We start from the raw sequence: 20,610 nt of genomic DNA on the forward strand, positions 1-20,610 counted from the left end.
AAATTAAACCAACTAAACTTAATGAGCCCCCACTATTGTTATTTATTTTGAACTGTTCAATAAACTTCTCAGTTTTTAAGTTTTCTGTGAAGATGCTGTAACTGTTTGTATTTGTGACAACTTTTCCCCACAACACACAAGACTTGGCTTAGAGCTACATGGTCATGTGGGGTTTAAACCACAGGACCACTCATTTAAGCTAAGCAGTACATTGCAAACAGGAGACTCAAATTCTCACACCTTGCTATGGAATTTAGGACTCAATTTGAATAACTGATTTGGGCACCATAAGCAGGTCTGGGTGGATAACTGCTCAAGGCCACAATTGTGATTCATCCAATAGCTATTGTCTTGTGCAGTAGTTACTTGGACTCTATTTGTGCAAATGTCTAGAAGTGCAGGTGCCTTCAGAGATGCGCGTCTTGCTCCTACTTCAGTCTGATCCTAAAGCAGGAAGAAAACTGCCATTGGCCTTCAGGTACCTCAGGAGGATGACAGTCAGCACAGGGCTGGGAACCCCCATGAGGCACAACTCTGTCAGATGCCTGATCAAGACAGGGTGGGAAGAGACCATAGATGGGAATGGGATGGTTGTATCTATTTTGATATAATGGCCTTGAGTGTGAAACCTGGGCTCTGATCAAGAATCCTGGATAGCTGGTGGATCTTCTACAGGTGCTTGTCAGCTGTGAGAGACTGTTAGGAGGTTGTTGAGAAGTGGGGAGTAGAACCCACTGCAAGACTTCACCTGCAGCCACAGGCTTAAGCATTTGCTCAAGGACCAGGCTGTTGGTTTTTTTTTTCACTGCACTTTTCCCTACTGATATTTAGAGGGAGAGTGTTACCTGGAGAAACATCAACAGCTTTGCTGCTTCTCCCTTAGCGTAGGGGAGGGAAAGGGAGAGAGTGAGATGGAAGGATGGAGGTGAGCAGCTGAGGTACTACACTTCTTCACTGGGCAGAGGGAAGCAGGTTGAGGGGTATGGTATAGCAGTTCTAGATCTGTTCTCCATCACATTTTGAAAAGGAGGTAGAAATGCAGGGTAACTGAGGAGCAGCAGTTCCCTTGTGCACAGTGGAAATGGAGCAAGGCTAATGCTTCTGTTCTCTGGTGGTTCTGGTCAGCTCACCCTGACCAGTTCCTAGCAGAGCCCCTTCATATTAGTTGGGGAGCCCCAAACATCATTCTGCTGTCATTTGTAAGAGTGAACCTTGATCAGCTCTTAGGAAAAATAAGATACACAGAGCCTAACCAGAGAGATACCGGTCCCTGGATCCCAAATGGACAGGGATGCTTGCCTCTGGAGCTCAGCCCCAGAGTGATGCCATTTGACACACTGGCAAGTAGCAGCATTTCTTTCCTAGTGGATGTATGTGGATGTAGGATTTTGTGTTAGATTTCCCTCCTCTCTACATGGGTACAGAGTGCCTAGGAGCTAACAGAGTTCAGGCACTATCCATGGAACTCATGTTCTGCACTGGTCCTACTCTGAGCTTATTTCCCTTGTTAGTTCTGCATGCAAACATGCACTTGTTGTAGGTAGCACATTGGTTATTTTTCTTTAATGGTCTCTTAATTTAAAGCTTTTTTTTGTCAAATTATAGTAACAACTTTCTGGGGGATCTAAGTATTCATAGCACTGTGTACTTTTACAGAACATTGCCCATCACCTCTTAGTATTTCATTTACTTTAAGTGAATAGAAACGTGTAGGCTATTGTGTTGCTTTTGATTTGTTCTTAAAGGAGTGAAGACAGTTACCTAGCTAAACTCAGCCGTGTCTGAGGAACAGACTGGAAATTTAAAAGGGAAACCTGAATAGAAGCACTCTTGATGAATCAGTCATGTCCCAACACTGAAGTTGACTGCTGTGAAAGCATTCCTTTTTTTATCAAAAAGCTACTCCCAGTAGAAGCATTTTTCCCCTCTCCTTTGTGTCCTGCTGCTAGGTTATTGAGTCTCTAGCTGAGGCTAGTGATAAGTACATACTGGGTAATGGATAGATCTGTGCATCGTACATTCGGCCCTGAAAATCCATCCCATGCATGCTAATGACTCACTTTTTTCCTGTACCTCACCAGTTGCCAGCTGCTGCATTCACCATTCATTCAATACCCCCACATTTATTCACATCTGGGGCAGCTTTCCAGAGGCTCCATGGCTGATGATCCTTCTCTCAGCTTCAGTGTTTCGAAGTGCCAGGGTTATATTTGCTGGGTAAGGAAGCATTTCTGCTCCTTCAAAAGCAAAAAAGGATAAATCTCAGTTCAGCATGACTCCTATGATACAAGTGCCACAGATAAGGAGAACATCTAATCGTTTGACTGTTTCATCATGAAAACAGTGAGGATGGCTTCCTGCTCCTCCAGCAACTGTGGAATACGCCACTCACAGAGATGCTCAAGTTGTATTGTTGAACAGTGAATGACCATGCTGGATTGCAGCTCCTGTTCAGTCCTGGTAAGGAGGCCAAGTCTGTGGTTCTGTCCTTCTGAAGAGTTCCCAGGAAAAGGCAAGAGTGTTGGCGCACAATTCTAAGAGGAAGCTAGCAACTAGATGATCCCTTCTATCCCTCTACCCACCTTCCTCTCCTCACAGTTCTAGTCTACATACTCACCCTTCACCACAACTAACCAGCTTTTATTTCTCCATCATGTGGCTGTGCAGTAATAGCATGAACACATAAGAATTCACAGAATTAAAGATTAGAAGACTTTAGCAGCCTTATGTACCATCCTTTTTTTTTCTTTTTAAATGGAAGGTGCCTGGCAAATTGAGCAGCCTTATTAGAGCAAGGTCAGATCTGTATCACTTTCACTGAAGTTTGATTTCGTTCTACATTACCCTCTTCGCTTTTGGAATGGCTCTGTCTTTCAAATTGGCTCATGACTATCGTAAATGTATATTCTTTCCTGTGTGCTAAATGACTGCAAGTACAATAGCAACAATTTCTGTATTTACATTTTAATTTTGTGGTATCTGTTAAGGTGACTGCACCAATATCTGTGTGTTTAATCTTCTTGCCACCTTTATCAAAGGACTACCACTTGGAAGGGGAGATTTTTTTCCATATGAAACTGAAGTTCAATCAATAGCTTCAGTTAGTTTAAGGTTATAATAAGTAAATTACTAATAGGCTAAATATAATCTCTGGCGCCACTGTCATTAGAATGGCCCCAGCCTTTTCAGACTGCTAGTAAGTGTTCTGAAGAGCAAGTGTATACTTAGGAATAGATATGCCCCCTCAGTTCAATTGATCATTAAGTTAAGAAGGCATGACGCTCTCTGCAGTTTGGGGATGGCAAATGGCATTCAGGAAGATGGTGGGATACACATTCACTTTGAGAAGCCAGCCTACCTTGTGCAAATGCTCTTGACTTATCGACAAAATAGAACCCTCACTTGTTTTCCGTGCCAAGACAGACACTGTTATGCTGGACAGTAGGCAGAAATCTACTGATATGCAGCACCTCTATTCAGGGTTTCCAAGGCATCTGTCTTCATACCCAACAACCCTTATTCCCTAATATATATCATTTCTCACTCTCAAACACTTTACAAATGAGATCAGTTTCATGATTTGCATGGCAGATTAAGGCAAGGGGAGAAGAGGTATTCTGACTGATCCAGGATCAGATTGAAGACTGTGACCAATCAGCGGCCAGAATCTAACGTTTGGTCTACTGAGAATTTCAGATGGGCAGCTTTTAGCATCACCTACCAACATCGACTCCTGGTCTTGAGCTTGGAGGAGTGATTTCCTAAGAAAAGCCTTCAGTAATTTCCCATTATGCCCCACAATAGACACCTGAGCTACTCCAAAAAAAGTGGAGAAAGCTGGGTACAGCCTGTGGCACTCGCACAGCACCACAAAGTCAGTGTATCAATCATTATGTGTAGACAGTGTGGGGCTTGAGCTAGGAAACCCTGCCAGCCCCTGGCATGCTCAGCCTGGGGCTAGCCCAGGTGGCCCAGGGGTGCAGCTAGCCACCACACAGACAGCCCACGTGTGGGTAAATGCTTGACCTTGGCCTCTGGGGGTGGCAAAAACCATCAGCAGCATCTGCCTTCCCATCTTTTTGGGCTGCCACATCTCGGACACCATGGTACACACATCCAGGTGGTCAGGAGGCTTTTGTTAGGCAAAGCAGTTTGTTACGACAGGACGCAGCTGCGATATTTTTCTATGAGCAGTGCCCAGTGAGCACATGTGCGAGTTCCTCTGTGGTTCTTGTTGCTCTCTTCTCATACCAGATGTAACTTCCATACAAAATTGGTTTGCAGCAGAGCTTTAAAAGGGCTTTCTAGTGCCCTTTCAGCCAGCTGGTGCCCTAGACCATAGAATGAGCAATTCCTTCTTTTGCCACTCAAGTCTGGTGTTTCACTGACATTTCTGAATATGTTAAAACCCACTAAGCAATCAGCTGAACATCCACAAAACCTGTGACTTGATGAGATCATGCCTTTTCCTCCTTCGATACACCTTTGCAATTGTTTCTTACAGAAATATCTACTTTTTTTTAAAAAAAAATCACTTAGCAGTCTGGCAAGTATGTACTCAGTTATTTTAAGCTTCTTTAAGGATAAACCATTATCTTTAGTCAGCCTAAGACAGCAGTCTATGTATCACCTGGTCTGTTGTCATGAGTGAAGTGTGCTTGGTACAACCTACCTAGATACGTAAATGACCTCAGCCACTGTAGTACATGATTCATCACATCCAAGGAAAGTGGGATGGGATGGGATGGGATGGGATGGGATGGGATGGGATGGGATGGGATGGGATGGGATGGGATGGGATGGGATGTTCTTCCCACAGTGCAGGTAGGAACAGCAGAGGAACAGAGAGGCAAGCAAGTCAAATGTCTCGGCCTGAATCACACAAAAAGGTCCTTAGAAAACTGAGGTTCAGACACCAGTTTCTTAGATGTCAGACAAATACCCTGAACAGGGGAGAGGCCTCACAGAATTGGACTCATGGTGTCATATTTCTTAAGACTCTCTATTGCATGCTGCTAAAGAAAATGATGGTTGGCACAAGGCTTCATGCTGTGTCTGTCCTTTTTCTGACACTCTGCAGTTTGCTAGACATGATTTACATGTGGTTTACCCTAACAAAAACCCTTGCTGGGAATATATGTTGATGTTGAGTAGTGGTATGTGAGACTGGAAAAAAACAGATTTAAGCTTTAGCCCTGAGTCTTGGGGACTTCAAACAGCTGAACCACAGCTGCCACTATCTCACTACCAGGACCAGAATGGCTTAGGAGGAAATGAGAAGTTGAATGTAACTGCTAGCACCAAACAACTCTGGGAGGTGCAGCAGTTGCTTGAAAAGGATGGTATGTAAAGGTTCCCTCACTTACAGAACACTGTTTTCCTCAGAGATGTGATCTGATGGCCTCTGTCTCTTTAACAGTGTTCTGGGCTGTCGGTCTAGGGTGGCTGTTTTCTTCCTCTGTGGAGCGGGAGGTGATACAGGAGCAACTTGTCATCTTGAAAGCTCACTGTAATTATTAATGTTTTTGAGGAAGGGATTGGCCTCTGGAAACAGGCAAGTATAACATGCAACATGGCCATGGAACTAAATTGACAGTGGCCACCCAGATCTGGGTGCAAAGTGAATGGTTCCATGGTGATACTTCAAATTCATAGACTGTTCGAAAAGGTTGCTTCTCAAAGTATCAGTTGAGGAAAGGGCCCACATTCTGTTACAGGCATTTGTCTGTAATAAGGCAGTAAATTCTGCTATGCTTTGAAGACATGTATGCTGTGAAGGCTTTCTTTATTCACATGGTCGACAGAAACATGGGAGAAATTGTCAGCAACTTTGGAGGCTTCTACAGAGAGCTCACCAGCAACAGGCAACTCTGCTGGGTAAGATTGGGTGTGCTGTTGTGAAAATGATAGTAACAAACATATAAGTTGTGCATTTTCACAAAATACTTCCTTTTTTATTCTTGGAAATTGGGAATATTTCTGTTGCTAAGGCAAGCCAGTGTGAAAGTGACCACTCAGTTCCAGGAGGGTGTTTGATGCAAGTCACACATTTCAGCATTTACTTATTTTGTAATTTTTAACCAATACAGATTCCTAATTTTTTCCAGTATCAGTGATGTTTTCCTTTTCTGTGTTATCAACAGTGCTGTCTTTTAATCCCTGGTGAACAAAATATCGTTTAACAGATACTGAGACATCGGTGAGTATCAAACCACTGTGGATGACACTGGCGGATGTACATTTGATTGCTCAACCAACTGGACCAGAGAAGGGTGCTGTGAACTTGGCCGTAGCTGCTGTCTGAATGCTCTGTGGGCCAAGTGAAAGGAAAAGATAATGCTCATGGGATCTCAATATAAGAATGCTCAGTAATTCAGAGAGATTCCCTGCTCCTTGTTGTCCTCATTTGCACATCTGGTCTTGATTTTGCAGTAATTTATACATATGTTTAGGTTTAAAATATCAAATAAAGTACATGCAATGCTGAGTTCTTGGAGACTGCACATGCTTGATTTTTGCAGGATGGAAAACTGTAGCAACTGCACAGAGATTAGTGGTGGAATTGGTCAGAACATTTCAGTCATTTTGTTGGAGCTCTGGCATTTCTGAAAGAAAAGATTTTTGCTTAGCCCTGCTTTTCAGATGTTTCTCTGTATGCCCTTCTCTTGATTTCATCTTTCTTGGAGATTTTAATCTGAGATTTTAATCTTTTAGCCACTTCCCTACTGAATATGCTTTTGATATGGGAGTCAAATCTTCTATACTTAGCATGTTACTGGATATTAAAAATAACCTATTTAGGCAGTGATGTGAGCAGCCATAAAGGCAGCCTGGTTAGAAGGGAAATTACTGAACAAAAGATATTGTCTGCTCAAAAATACTGACAGAGAAAGAGCTGCCAGCCTGGAACTGCAAGCCTGGGTACTAGCCCTGTGAACCATAAACATTCTTGGAAAGTGCAGCTGGCCTCTTTGAAGCGCAGCCGGGCTACCTAGAAACCAGAGATATCCACAGACACCACTGATAAGCACAAACCAAGGGACTGTAACAGCAATTTATCATGTGGAAAACAGTCTGAAAAAAATAAAATTGCTGTGAAGGAACAGAAAACAGCATAATCTATTGGCTGTTACAGGTGAAAAACAGAAATTAACATCATCTATTGGGTGCTCAATGTCCTACTCCCTCATATGTCTCTGTGATACAAAAATGACTTAATTTTTATCCAAAATGGAGCCTCTCTCTGAGAACTTCCCAGTTGAATCCCACATGAACTTTCTATGAGCTCTTGGGCTCTCCCCAGGGATGCCTGGCTGAAGCCAGAGTCTGTCATGCAGATCATTTTGGAAGTGGGACTCTGCCTGGTGTCTTATTGTCTCAGTCTGTCCTCCCCTCTTTTGGGGTTGGTTGGTCCCCGCCTGGGACCTGTTTGTTCCTTGCTTTTGGGATGGTTTGACTCCTTCTGAAATCTAATTCACTTCATATTGATATTATATATATTCATATAAGTAATCTATCATAAATATATCTGCTGTTATGTTGTTGATGAACTTGCTTCATTAATGATAAACTGTAGTAATCTGTAATAGTATATAGCTACTTGGCTGCTGCTGCTATTGGCTATACTACAATACTGATCGATGCTATTATTGATTGATACCATACTGTTGATTGATAATATATTATTGATTGCTGATAGTAATTTGTAATAGCTTGAGATATATATTCATTCATATTAATTTTATTAATCACAGGTATGTCTGCTTGTGGTGATTTTTGTGGTAGTGTACTTGCTTGCAATGAGTTTTGCAGTACTTGTGGTAATCTGTAATGAAGTAGAGAAATATAGAGGATTAAACTTTTGTGTCCTTGCATATCAGAGAATCCTGCAAACCCATGGTTGTAATCTCTCCATGCCTGTAGGCCAGGTAAACCTTCAGGTTATGACAGTCAGAAACTGGCCTTTTGTTCTGTGAGCTTAAAACCCTTGTATGGTGGAGCCATAGTCCAGAACTATCACTTCAGACCCCTGCAGGAGGACAAATAATACCTGGTACAATGTTGCTGTGGCCATATCCTGACAGGCATGGTTGAATGTGCTTGCTGTTTGCCGACCTTCTGATTTAAGAAAACAGAAACTAGTAGCTAGCACTGACTGGAGCTGCCACTGTGCACACTAATGTACCTTGTGGCTTGGGACATGTCACCACACTACCCTGACTGCAGAGCTTGCAGGGGAGTGTGAGCTTGAGTCCCACCGGCTCAGGTCTACCAGCATCCACTCTTTGCTTCACTTCTGCTCTGTTGGATTGAGCCTTCATGTGCCATTGCTTGTGAAAGCAATCAGCAACCTTCAGCTTGCCAAAGTCCAAGAGCGTAATATACAGCCCAAAAAAGAGGCTTATCAAAAAAATACAGAGAGACATCTTATATGTTGAAAGGGTAGTTTGTATGATGATGATTTCCAGAAAGGGAGGGGGCTGAAGGGAAGGTCACCATTTCTGATAGCTGGTATGAGGAGGCTTTTTTTTTCTTTTTTAATAATCACCCCACCAATATTGCTTCCATAATGAAACCAAGTTAAGAAGGATGCTCAATCCTTAATGATTTTCAGGTGAAAGTGTCAAATGTTCTTGCCTGGGGATGAGAACCGCATTGCATTGGTGTCAGTAATGAATTTTGTGTGCCAAATGTAAAAATACTTGCACTTCATGACACTTCCTCATGAAGAAAAAAGGTTATCTTTTTTATGGCATCCATGTGGTTCCACTTATTTAATCTGTTTTGTTTTCTAGTTTATGTGGAAGTTACTAGTGGACATGGTAAGGAAATCTTATTACATTTCCAGTCTAAAGGCAGCTGGGTCCTATTGTTTTTAACTGTAGAAGAGTACGTGTTTTAGTTGGTGTCCAAACTAAAATGGTCTTACAGGTCATTTCAGACAGAAGCTATTTTCCTGGTGGTGGGTGTTACTTTCTACTCAGAGATGTCCTTCCCTCCTAACATACCCTCTTCATGTGTCTACCCTCATGCAGAGATGTAAACTAGCTCCTCTTCTGGGGAAGCTGTACAGCTTGTATTGTCTGGCTCTAGCGTCATAGCTGGCAGGGGGAACTGATGTCTACTGCTCATAGGAAGCTGTGTACTTAAAGATTGTGCTTTAATCTGTGGGTCTTTGTTATGATTTGGCCAAGGAGCTGCTTTTCTTTAAGTCTGGATAACTGGGGTTTTGTTTTAATTTTTTTGATTGCTGGGGGCTTTTTCCCAAAAATAACTCCTTACTGAAAACTCATTAATTAAACTGTGTATGCTACCATTGTCTGCTAGCAAATGCTTGGGCCTCATGTGTTGATCTGTTTGCTAAAGCGATCAGTCATTTTGGGGGAATTCTGTTCAGTATTAAGATCTAAAAGAGCCTGTTCTAAAATAACCTGTTTTTTTCTTTCCTGAGAGCAGGAGGTGTGACAATAGGGGTGCTTCTCTGTTTTAATTTGACAGCTGAAAAGTATGACTTGACTTTCCTGTTCAATTTTTTACTCCTGCTTAAAAGAAAGCTGAAAAGGACTTATTATCAACTACTCACAGCCGTGAAATTAGGCACACATACGTTTGGCAGTGCAACACAGGCTGATGAGGTGGTTGGGGGGGGAAGTTTAGAATATCTGTTGTCTCAACTCCCTGCTTGCTTCAGAGAAATAGGGAAAAGATTAACAGCCATTCCTCAAGTGATCAGCATTACTTTTTTCATCATACTGTTCTATTATTCTGTTGGGTTTTTTTTTTTATTTTATATGTCATACTTCAATCAGGATGCCAAACAATTGCTATTCTGCATGGATTCAGATATATTGCTCATGGTAAGTCAGCTTTCCTTCAAAGATGGACTTTGATACTCTCCAATCTTCCTAATCCTTGAGTTGTCTCATCAGTTTCGGTAGGAGTAGCTCACTCGGTAATATACCATCAGCCTGTGAGACTAAGACAGGTTGGAGGGACAACCATAAATGATGAAATCCGGAGAATGAGTAGAAGTTGTTTTTCAGTGTAATTTGATATTTATGTTTGTTCCTCTCCAGAAATACCAAAATGGCCTGCTTGGGAAAAAGGAAAGGAGTGAGCTTAAACAGATCTGTACCTGATGTAAACCATTACTCTGCATCTCTTAGGGAATGGGAAGAGGACTGTGTGAGATGAAGCCTGTTGTTTGCTAGCATCTTCTCACGTGTTCCAGGAGCACAAAGTCAGACAGTTGGTTTGTGACCGACATTGGTGACTTTTTGCCATATAACTCTCTGTGTTGGATTAGCAAGGAGATTGTGCTGTTCTCTGCTTCTTCTGAGGACTTACCTGGTTTGCAGTTCTCTTGCAATGAAATAGCTAGGGAGAATGGGAAAGGCTTATTCAACAAAATTGATCTATTTGATTAAAATTATGGCTTTCAAGGAAAAAAAGAAGTCAAAACACCTCCAACCCGTCAGTTTCCTCAAAGAACATTCTTCGATGCACTATTTAACAAAATAATCCTCCATTGACTAGAACACAGCCTGACTTGAAATCATCCTCATCTGCTTCAGAACAGCAAATGTTAAAGCACGGATATCCGGCTTATACAAGATCCTCTGTCTGGCTGGGCCACTCAGAGCAGCAGTTAAAACAGGTTTGAATGTTTGATCTTATAATAGTAAGATTTTAAATGGCATGTGAAGTGGGGAAATGCTAACAGACGATGATCAGTTCTCACTCCTTGCTCCTAAATACTTAGAAGTTCTGCTGGAGTGAGTAAAAAGATAACATTGCAGATCTATTTGGGGAGGTAAAAAGCAGGCCCAATGCCATTTAAGTAATTTCCCCAGTAAGGCAGAGTGTTACAGTCCTGTCTATGGCCAAGGATATACCCAAGGAATATGAGTATTGAGAACAAGGTATTAAGGTAGAAATGGAAATCTCTTTATGTTGGTATATTGTGTATAACAGTCAGTTTGCATGGGTGCAGCTGTGTTGGTTTAAGCAAGGATCTTATGTACGTGGAGATACTCAGGAGAGTGATATGAATTAACCAAAAGTGTGATCATTAAAAGGGTTAATGAAAACACATATAATCTGTGCTTGGGTAGCTACATTCAGAAGCACAGTGCCCTTGACCTGCAGTAACTTCATAGATGAGAAATGGGGATGTCTCCTTCACAGACAACATGAACCTCAAAAGTCTGATAATTGCTAGTTTCTTCTAGAACTTCTGGTTGCCTTGGCTTTGAGGGATACTCTGAAACTGTCAGCAGCAGAGGGCCCTTAGCTTCCTTCATAAAGCAGCATCCTGAATGCTAGAGAGAGTTGCATGTGCTTGGTTTTCTGTAAAATATTGTGAAAGCTTTGGACAGTTAATTGACGCCAGATTTAGTTAATACAGCTGGGATTTATCTTCTGGGAAATATATGCCTTGGTGTGTGTAGAAACAGTGTCACCAAGTCATGGGATGTTCATACCTGATTGGAAAAATTTACCATATGTTATAGTTAGCTGGGCTGAGGCTTTTTCTTCAGCTGGATATTATTCATATATCTGATCTCATTTTCTGATGGCTTTCTGCCACCTCCCAGGAAGAAATAAAAAGCTTATTCTGAAAATGTGTAAATTAATATTATTCTAGATTCAGTGTGTTAGAGTTATTTGGAGATGTATCATTGCTTGCAGTTACTCACATAAGCCTTGAGAGAGGGCTGGACAATGTACAGTAAACACTTGTATTGAGTGTTATTCTTCTGTGTTTTGTGCTTTGAACAGATGGATTAGACCTAGTCTAACTCTTCCAGGTCAGTGATACGGGCAGTGATGACTTTGCTCCTGTATCTCTCTCAGACACTTCCCCCTTCTACTACCGCATAATGCTGCATTGCAGGAAAGCAGTAATGGTATGGCAAAGCTGAGGGCTGATCACAAATGAAGATAAACATGTTTCCATTGATTTATGAAATAAACATTGCTGTTTCATTTTCAGAGTAGAATGCATCTTACTCACAAGGGAAGAGTAGTAATAAGAAAGTTCTTTCTGTAAGACAGTGATGCTGAAATTGTAAATTCTAGTTTATGGATTCCGGTTTACTGCTGCATTAATCATTTAGAAGTGATCTATATCTTGTTCCAAATACACATTTAGGTTCAAAGTAAAGGTGGCTGCAGATCTGCAGAATGATATTTGCAGATGCAGATTTATATGAGAAATGTTTAGCCCAGACAAAATAATGGTGAATATCACTTTTTGCTACTATACTATGTTATTTTCTATTTAAAACCATTAGACAAAATATCTCTCATTATATACATTTCTTGACAAATATTTTTTTCTTCCTTCTTCAAATCCTGAATAATGATGGCAGCAAATGTTGATATATATAAACAAAGAGCAGTATTGGACATGAACAAAGCAGATGTAATACTAATAATTTTATCCTGTATTTCTGTGCCAGAACTTACATTCAAGTCTGCAGGGGAACCTCACTTCCAGGATTGTCTTCTAGAAGATTTAAAGTGCCTTTTATATCCAGGAAGGCTTCCAGAGGAAATCCTGTTAGTATTTTTTCACTAATGTTCAGCCAAAAACAAACTGGAAAATAAGTTTTTCAAATGGAAATATTTGAATGAAAAGGAATAGTTAAATGGAAGTCACACATTTTGATTTGGAAATGTTACTGTGTTGACCACTATGGGCTGGATTCTTTGCCCCATGTGTTCCCTGACATGCCACAGCTGCTGACCTACCCTAGGTGCTGCAGTGCAGCATGGAGCTTTCATGGGATGCCATGTATCATGGAATGCTGAACCAGGAACTCTGTGAACACAGGATAGCAAGGACCTGAAGAACCTGCAGAGGAACTGTGGAGTCATTTTCAGATGTTTCACTTTTTGTAGGGAGAAAAATTCTCCCTTGTGTGGGAGAAAAGTGCTGAGAAACTCATTTAAACTACTGCATTTTTTTTTGTCAAGAAGCTTTTCTGCTGAAAATTTCAGGCAGCCGTGTCCATGTTTTAGGGTGCTTTACTCAAGTATATGCTGCCAAGATATACTCATTCCCACAGAATACTCTGCTCTACTTCCTACAGCTCCTGATCTGCTTGCTTCAAACCTAGTCTGGATATTGCTATAGTCATTGCAACTCAGCGTAAGTGTGGCCAAAAGTACAATACAGACAGAATGGCAATTCCAGCTTTTCATTTCCTTTCTATTTCCTGAATTTCTACTTCATATCAATTTTGCAGCTCTCTTTATGAGAGTTGGACAGAAAAAAAGTCAATGGAATCCTTCAGTGTATTTGATTCTTGTTTTCCTTATCCCCAGACGCTGGATGCAAACCAACAATAGGAAATAAAAGAAGCAATAGAGTGGATCACTAAACCAGCCGAGTTTAAACCCTCATGGATTAAGGAGCCAGCTTTTCCAGATGAGGATATGTATGTCCAGATGAGACATGCCACCATTTCAAAGGTTGGAGAGTTATTTTTTTTATTTCGATAATAATGCATTGACTCCAGTCAGTACTGTAGTGTAATGTTGATACTGTTCCTTCACATACTCAGAGTTCAGGCTGAATTCAGAATACCATTAAATGTATTTGCTACAGGACCTTGATGCCCATTCTGCATCTGTATTACCTTAAGTTTAAAGAAATAGTTTGTTTCTAAAAAAATACATAAAAGGACAGTAATGCCTGCATGAGGAAGGCAGACAACATTTAGTATGAAATGTGAATGGACTTTTTTTTTAAACGTGTGGTTTCCAGTGAAATTGGAAGTTTGGTTCAGAATTTGTGCTCCCAACACACTATACTTAGCAGCACTGTTAAACCCCAGATGTACAGTATGTGCATTTCTTTACTGCTCCACACACCCTGCTATATAATTCTTTACATTTCTTGTGGAGCAGAGAAAGCAGAAAAAAGAATCAATAAAAAGTTTTATAACATGTGTTACATTTTCTATAAAATGTGTAGAAAACAGTATGCTGAATCAACTGTTATTACATCCTTTATGCTACTCAGTAACTCCGTTGGGAATTAAAAAACAGAAACAAGTCTCGAATGTTTGTTATTTCCTTGCAGGTCTTAGCTCTGTTAGGAATTTGTGTGGCAAGCAGAGAACATGTGAGTATACGTCTAAGTGCTTTGGGCTTTTTCCTAATTACTACTTGTTTAATGCAACTACTGCATAACCTTAGGAGCTGGTGCCAAAATTCCTTTGCATTTTTCTCTAAAGTTAAATACGGCTGAAAATTACTTGGTATCTATTTCAGCTATTCCCTACTAAGGTTGCCTCCCTTCACCTTATTTCCCTGGTTCATTCTTCCCACACATGATTTCTGTGAACCACCTGGAAATAATTGATTTTTAAAAAATATTATTATGAGAGTAACTGCTAAAATTTCATATTCTTACATCAGTGAGAAATATGAAAGAATGCATCCATGATCGCGATTGCCCATATGAAAGGCAGAGAAGCAAGGCACAAAGGGTAAGTCCATGCTGCTCTGTGGAGCACACTGCAGCTTCATGAGACAACTCAGATGACATCTGTGCAGAACAATGTAGGCTGAACAATGTGGTCTGCAGAGAGCTGCAGCGCTGCTGAAGCTGATATTCCCTGTAGCCCAGGGATAATTATCACAGTTTCCATTTTGCTCTGTGGCTTTGGGGCTTAAGCAAGTGGGTTTTTTGCTCAGCAAAGCAGTGCATGTTTAGACATGACCTTGCAGTGGCTCTGTGAAGGAATAGTTTTTAGATTGGAGAGGTTCCTGGCTCCTCTTCTTGTATCAACTCTATTTGTGCTGCACTAACTCACCTGTAAAGATCAAAATCCCAGAAAATTCATGCTGTTAGCAAGCTGTAGTTCATCCTCTCGGTGGCACCAGGAGCACTGTCAGGGGTGCAGGGAGGGCTGGGCATGGCTGGCAGGGTAGGTCTAGGGCTGAAGCCAGGCTCAACTGAGGAGGTTGCCAGATGAGGTCATGGTGAGGAGACAGCTCTGAGAGCAGGGTCTGGCCCAGTGACAGGGACCGGATCAGACACCGCCCAGTGACTGCCAGACTGTCCATAGTCATGAAGTCAGACCCAGGGTGAGCTGGGCCATCAGCCTGAAGTTCAGGGTCCGGATCAGAGAGGTCCATGGCTTGGCACAGCTCCAATGTGATGGGAGATGGTCACACTTGGGGGTAGCTCATGCAGGGAGTGGGGGTCACGACCTGAGCTGAGATGGTCCCAGGGGCAGATGAGAGGGGGGGAGGCCTCTCGTGAGGCTGGACAGGGCCAGCAAGGCCAGTCCTGCCCTCAGTGCCCTGGTGACAGCTCCCTGCTGGAGGCATGTGTCTTCCCACCCAACAGAGATCTGGGCTCAGGTGGCACTTGCTAAAGTGTGATTTAATTGCTGAGGGGGGTCGGGGGCATTTCAGGGGACAGGGCAGGGACAGGGAAATGGGAAAGAGCCCCAAAGTGGCCCTGTGAGGGGTTCACGCCAGGTTTGTAAGGCAAGGCCTTGCACAGCCATGAGCCTGGTTCTGAGGTGCTGGCTTAAGGCTTGAGACAGCCTGAGATAACTGGCAGGGTGCCACATGGGCCAGCTGCTCCCAGTGGAGCAGGATCTGCAGGGGGTCCCCATGGGGGCAGCAGGACAGAGGCCTCCCAGCCAGGCCCATCACAGCTCCAGTCAGGAGCAGGGTTGGTGAGGGGCAGCGGGGTAGCCCCAGCCCAGAGCACTAAGCACTTCCCCGGGGACAAGGAGGGGGTGGGCTGAAGCCAGGCCCAGGCCAGCAGTGTGTGAGTGAGGTTCAGGATCAGGCCTGGTGGGGGGAACCAAGGTCAGACATAGCCCAGGGTGTGTCTGGGCAGGGCCGTGGCAGAGCAAGGCCATGGTCACAAGGCCAGTCCGGGCCATAGGTCCATGACCAGACATGTGCACATCTGTTCCGCAGCTGGAAGCAGGCACACCTGCAATGCTGCCCAGGCAGAAACTACAGCCCATGGGCAGAGAGAGGTTGTGGGCCACAGGTGCGACTGGTCAGGGTGAGGCCTGTCAGTGCATTCAGTGCCCTGTCTGGCCTTATGAGGAATTTGGCTGGTATATATGCCACTATTTTATAAGGTCAAAACTTTCCTTTCCCCCAATGAAACTCATTGCTAGCATTAGTAGTAAATCACTGCCATCAGCAGTATTTAAATACTTTTCATGTGAAATATTTTAATGAGTCCAAAGACCAGAAATAATTCTCAGATATATCACAAATGGCAAAGTGTCAATAGACAGGCTGGTACCTTTTAGAATACCAGTCTCCAACCTAAAGTAAATTGGTTTTTATTGTATCCATCTTTTTGCCAAGTCTTGACACGAAATCTACAGAGCCAAACAATGTGAATTAAATTCTCGGTGCTCTGCAGCAACTGGAGACAACAGTGACTGCATCAGCATAGTTTCTCTGCTTCCAGTTTCTCATGCCAAGCCCTGCTACCAACATATTTCATTGTACTTCTCGCTCTCAGCTGTTGTCTACCAGTAGCTGGGACACAATTTGGGGAGGGGAGTGTTTTATAATGAACATCTATTAGAATGGGCTTGAATTACCCATTAGTATAGCCTTGCTTTACAAAGTAAAGGCCAATCCTGAGTACTGGCTTTACTTGGTGGTTTGTATAGCCTTTTTTCTTCTTTTCACCATAACATCTGAGAACCACATAAGCATTTAATGTATTTATTCACAGAATTCCCCTGTGAATAAGAGGAGTACTATTATCTGTACTACAGACTCGGAAAATTAATGTGAGGCCTGAATTGTGTGAACAACTGAGCCAAGCTCCAGACAGGAAATCTGCAGCACAGGTAGAAATTGAATCCTGACTCTCACCCAAGCGTATCTTGTCTACAAGGCCATCTCTCATGTGGCTGGACTGGTCTGCAGAAGGAATGTTTTCCTACAGCAGAGTCACTGCTATATTCACTTTAGCTGTCTCAAAATGGGAATAGCTGCTCATTCACATAGGCAAGTACATCCCAAAGTTATGCAGTCCTGAGCATGCTTAAGTGGGGCTAAGACGGTCCAGTCTCCAGTGTACCCCAAGTCCCTGCCTGGGGGACATGGTTGGGTGACCGGAGGGGGGTGAGTTGGCTCCTAAAGGAGTCTAAATCCTAAAAAGATTTTGAGGCAGTCTGTGAGGCAGTTACCTGGCAGAGCACCCAATCAGTTTGTGCCAGCATTACATAATGGTTTCACTCACAAACTCAGCTGCTTTTGTGTGGGTCAAGCCCCCCTCCTTGTCCTGGAATGGAAGAGCCATTTTCACTTGGCATTTTTGCTTCAATTTCACTTATGCAGTTCAACATCCAGTTAAGGGGCAGTAATTTCCAAATTCATTCTAGTAAGACTATGCCATTTGGCACACAGTGATTTTTTTCAGTGTACCTCAGGTCATTGTGTCAGGTGTAGTGCTCTTAACATTACAAGCGGATTATTTTTAATATTGGCAACACCCTTGAACTTCACTTCATCCAAATTTTGATGTGATCTCTCATTTAAATGAAGTAATTAAAATAATTTGGATTTATTGAGACACACAGGAGGGACACTGTACAAATGTTTTTATATGAGTTTCCAGCAGCTCTTGTAATATGTTAATTTGGGAGACTTCAGGTCTTAACTTTTTTTTTTTTCCCCTTACACTGCCACAACAGAGTGATATTTAAACAGCTTCTACAAGCTGAGGCCTTGAGTTATCTCCAAATTGACAGCTGAAGGCTGGGAAGTGTTAATGAAAACTTGTCTGTGCTGCTGATGGCCAAAAAGTTCCAGAGTAAGGTTCTGCAAAATGTAGCAGCAATGAGAAAATCTTTCTCTCCCCACCCTCCAAGCTAGTCTGACCAGTTTCTTCAGCTGTCATGCTTGTGATTTCTAAGCATAAGCTTGCATGCACTGCTATAATTTTCTTTGTTTCATCTCATGCTGTAGGGCTGCACTAAAGTGCTGTGGGTGTCACGGTACTGGGCACTACCTTTTTCTAGTATGGACTTGGGAGTCTCTGTGAATTAGTCCAGCACTTGATAATATTTGATTATATCCCAGTATCTGAAAGTCTTCAAAGCAGGTTAGTTATACAGATTACTCCAGTAGCAATTGCCTATGGTGATAGGTTTTTTTCTTAAATATGTTGCTACATGGTAGTCACAGCACGCATTTATCTTGTTAACCTATAAGCCCACCTATCTGTGGGCTACACAGGGTAGTTAGAAGTGTGGATTCAACTTCAAGCAGGTGAAAGTGAACAGTTTGTGGTTTTGATAGAGGCACTTGGAACCTGGGCTGTATTCCATATTCAGACACTTCACAGATGCCAGTCACTATGGTGGCAAACTCACCAAGTCAGACTAATTAACAGACTATTGATTTTGATGGATGATCAGGTGGGTGTTGGTCTCAAAATTCAGAAACAGTTCCTTCATTTCTGACCCCTCACCTATCATGACCAGATAACTAATATTCTTTCTGGTGTTTCAGTAAGGGCCACTTTTGCAATGTATCGTAACACATCAAAAATAATATGGGTTATCGGAGCTTGTCTAAGAAGCTAGAACATAGAGGGAGTTGATATTTGAGCAAAGTAGTAAGAAATTTCTTTGCTATCTCCAAGTCGGTTGAATTACCCTTGGAAAGTGGGGAAATGACAAAAGGATGCATTCGGAGGAGGAATGACAGAAGAGAGGAAATTCTTCAAGGCCAAATTGTGAGGCATAACGAGTGTGGCAGCCAGCAGAATAAATGGCAAGGACTCAGAAATGCTATGGATACGCAGAGCTCATAAGGAACTGACTTCTAATGCCACCTGCACAGCTCTTTTTTTTAAAGTCATCAGCTGAGGGGTGCACAGGACAGGGAGCTGCGGGGACAGCTTTTGTCAGGAAGTAAGTCCATGAACACCCCTTTCTCTCAGTAAGCCTATGGGTTCCTTTCACAGCTTCCCAGAAGGATCTAACAATGTCCCATGTTTTGTCTAAAATACTGCTCTGAATACAGCCTGCAGTCATACTAGTCATCTTTGCAGCAGTGAACAGTCTTCATATTCTGCAAATCAACATTTCTTGAGTACCTCCTGTTTAAGTCTATATATTCAAATTCTTTGAATATTCATATTTTTTCTTGAAATCATAGAAGTCATGCCTATTAATTTAAAGTATGTGTCTTTTCACTTCTATTCACATTAAAGTCTGATGTGTAAAGACTGCTTTTTATATCTTTCTGATCTTTTGAGCAGCATAAACCTTCTTGGACTTCAAGGTACAAGCTTCATTTCAACACCTGCTATTGGTAGTAAATTGTGCTGATAAAGGGGAACAGTGAAGTTGTAGTTAATTCTGATACTGAAAAGCAGTAGCTCTTCCAGAGTTATATGTATTGGTCCATTTAAGCATCTACGTATGTCCATACTCCTATCTGAGAATAGACCATTTGTCACATTTCATAAAGGTAATACTTCAAAGGGGTTTTTTAATTTTCCTTCTGATGGGACTAACTGCTCTTTAATTTACGAAAGGAAGTAAATTATTCCCATTCTAAATTCTTCTCTTGGCTGGGTATTCCTGTCCTGGTTAACTACACTGAGACTGCTGATTCCCACTAGTCAAGCCCTGAGGCCAACATTTTTTTTTCACATCCTCTCTGGCTACACTTGCTAAAATGCCCTGCAGATTCCACCTCATCTGACACGTTACATAAAGTGGTTTCCAGCAAAAGGAACTTAACTTGCTAAGTGTAGGCAGAACTGTAAGTGAATTTGCAACCTAAACCATTTTCTTGCACTTTAGAGGACTGTAAATATACTCAAGAACCTTTAACTTACGGAAGTATGCACATGGTAAGAAGTTGCTGACAACCTACAGCTGGGAGGAATCATTAATGCAGATGACACCTGGAATATCCATACTAGGTGGCTTTAAAATATAAGACTAGTCAAGGTCAGATTAAATTTATTAGAAGGAGCATGTGACATGGCTTTCAGGTCTAGTAACAATGCTGCTACTATCTGTGAGTTCAGTAATTTGAAAGGTGGTAAGACCCAAGTGTGTTTAACTATAGGTTGGCTGCTGAGTGTCCTTTTAATGTAGTCTCAGAAAAAGATAGGTTTGATCCTTCCCTGTATCAAGTTTCTCATATGATCTCAGCTGAAATAGCAGTAGTCTGATCATCTCTGCTCAAGGAAGATGGACTACATTAGATACTGAAGAGAAACTTTCTAATAAGCAGTGGCCTCTTTACATTTGATGTACTTACAAAAGGTAACGACACGCTTTTTCTGCAGTTTTGTTGCATTGAGCTAAATGTCAGGAAAAAACAACTTGTTTTTGAGCACATGACATGGCACTACAAAAAACTTAGTCTGAAGATCAGTGATCAGTATAATAAGATCTGCAAATAATTTTGATGCAAAATATGGTTTTGAAAGTTACGATCAGTTTGGTTTAAGAAAGATGCAATGGTCCTCTTATGCAGGCCCCTGAATGAATGGAATCAAGGCACACTGTTTATTAAATTCTTAGAACTGTCTCAAATTATATCATTTTACAGTATTTACCATTTACTGACTTT

At 42.0% G+C, this 20,610-nt stretch overlaps 1 protein-coding gene across 1 annotated transcript; it reads left to right on the forward strand.

Moving 5' to 3' along the window:
* Positions 1 to 10,574: 10,574 nt before the first annotated feature.
* On the forward strand, positions 10,575 to 18,173 carry ENOSF1 (enolase superfamily member 1). The gene is given in 7 exon segments (XM_074858779.1): positions 10,575 to 10,657; positions 11,692 to 11,726; positions 12,155 to 12,242; positions 13,333 to 13,479; positions 14,093 to 14,132; positions 17,693 to 17,841; positions 18,033 to 18,173. Coding segments are annotated over 7 exon segments (675 nt in total). The 5' UTR covers positions 10,575 to 10,582.
* Positions 18,174 to 20,610: the final 2,437 nt, after the last annotated feature.

The sequence above is a fragment of the Strix uralensis genome, chromosome 1 (genome assembly GCF_047716275.1).
Source record: "Strix uralensis isolate ZFMK-TIS-50842 chromosome 1, bStrUra1, whole genome shotgun sequence".
NCBI lineage: Eukaryota > Metazoa > Chordata > Aves > Strigiformes > Strigidae > Strix > Strix uralensis.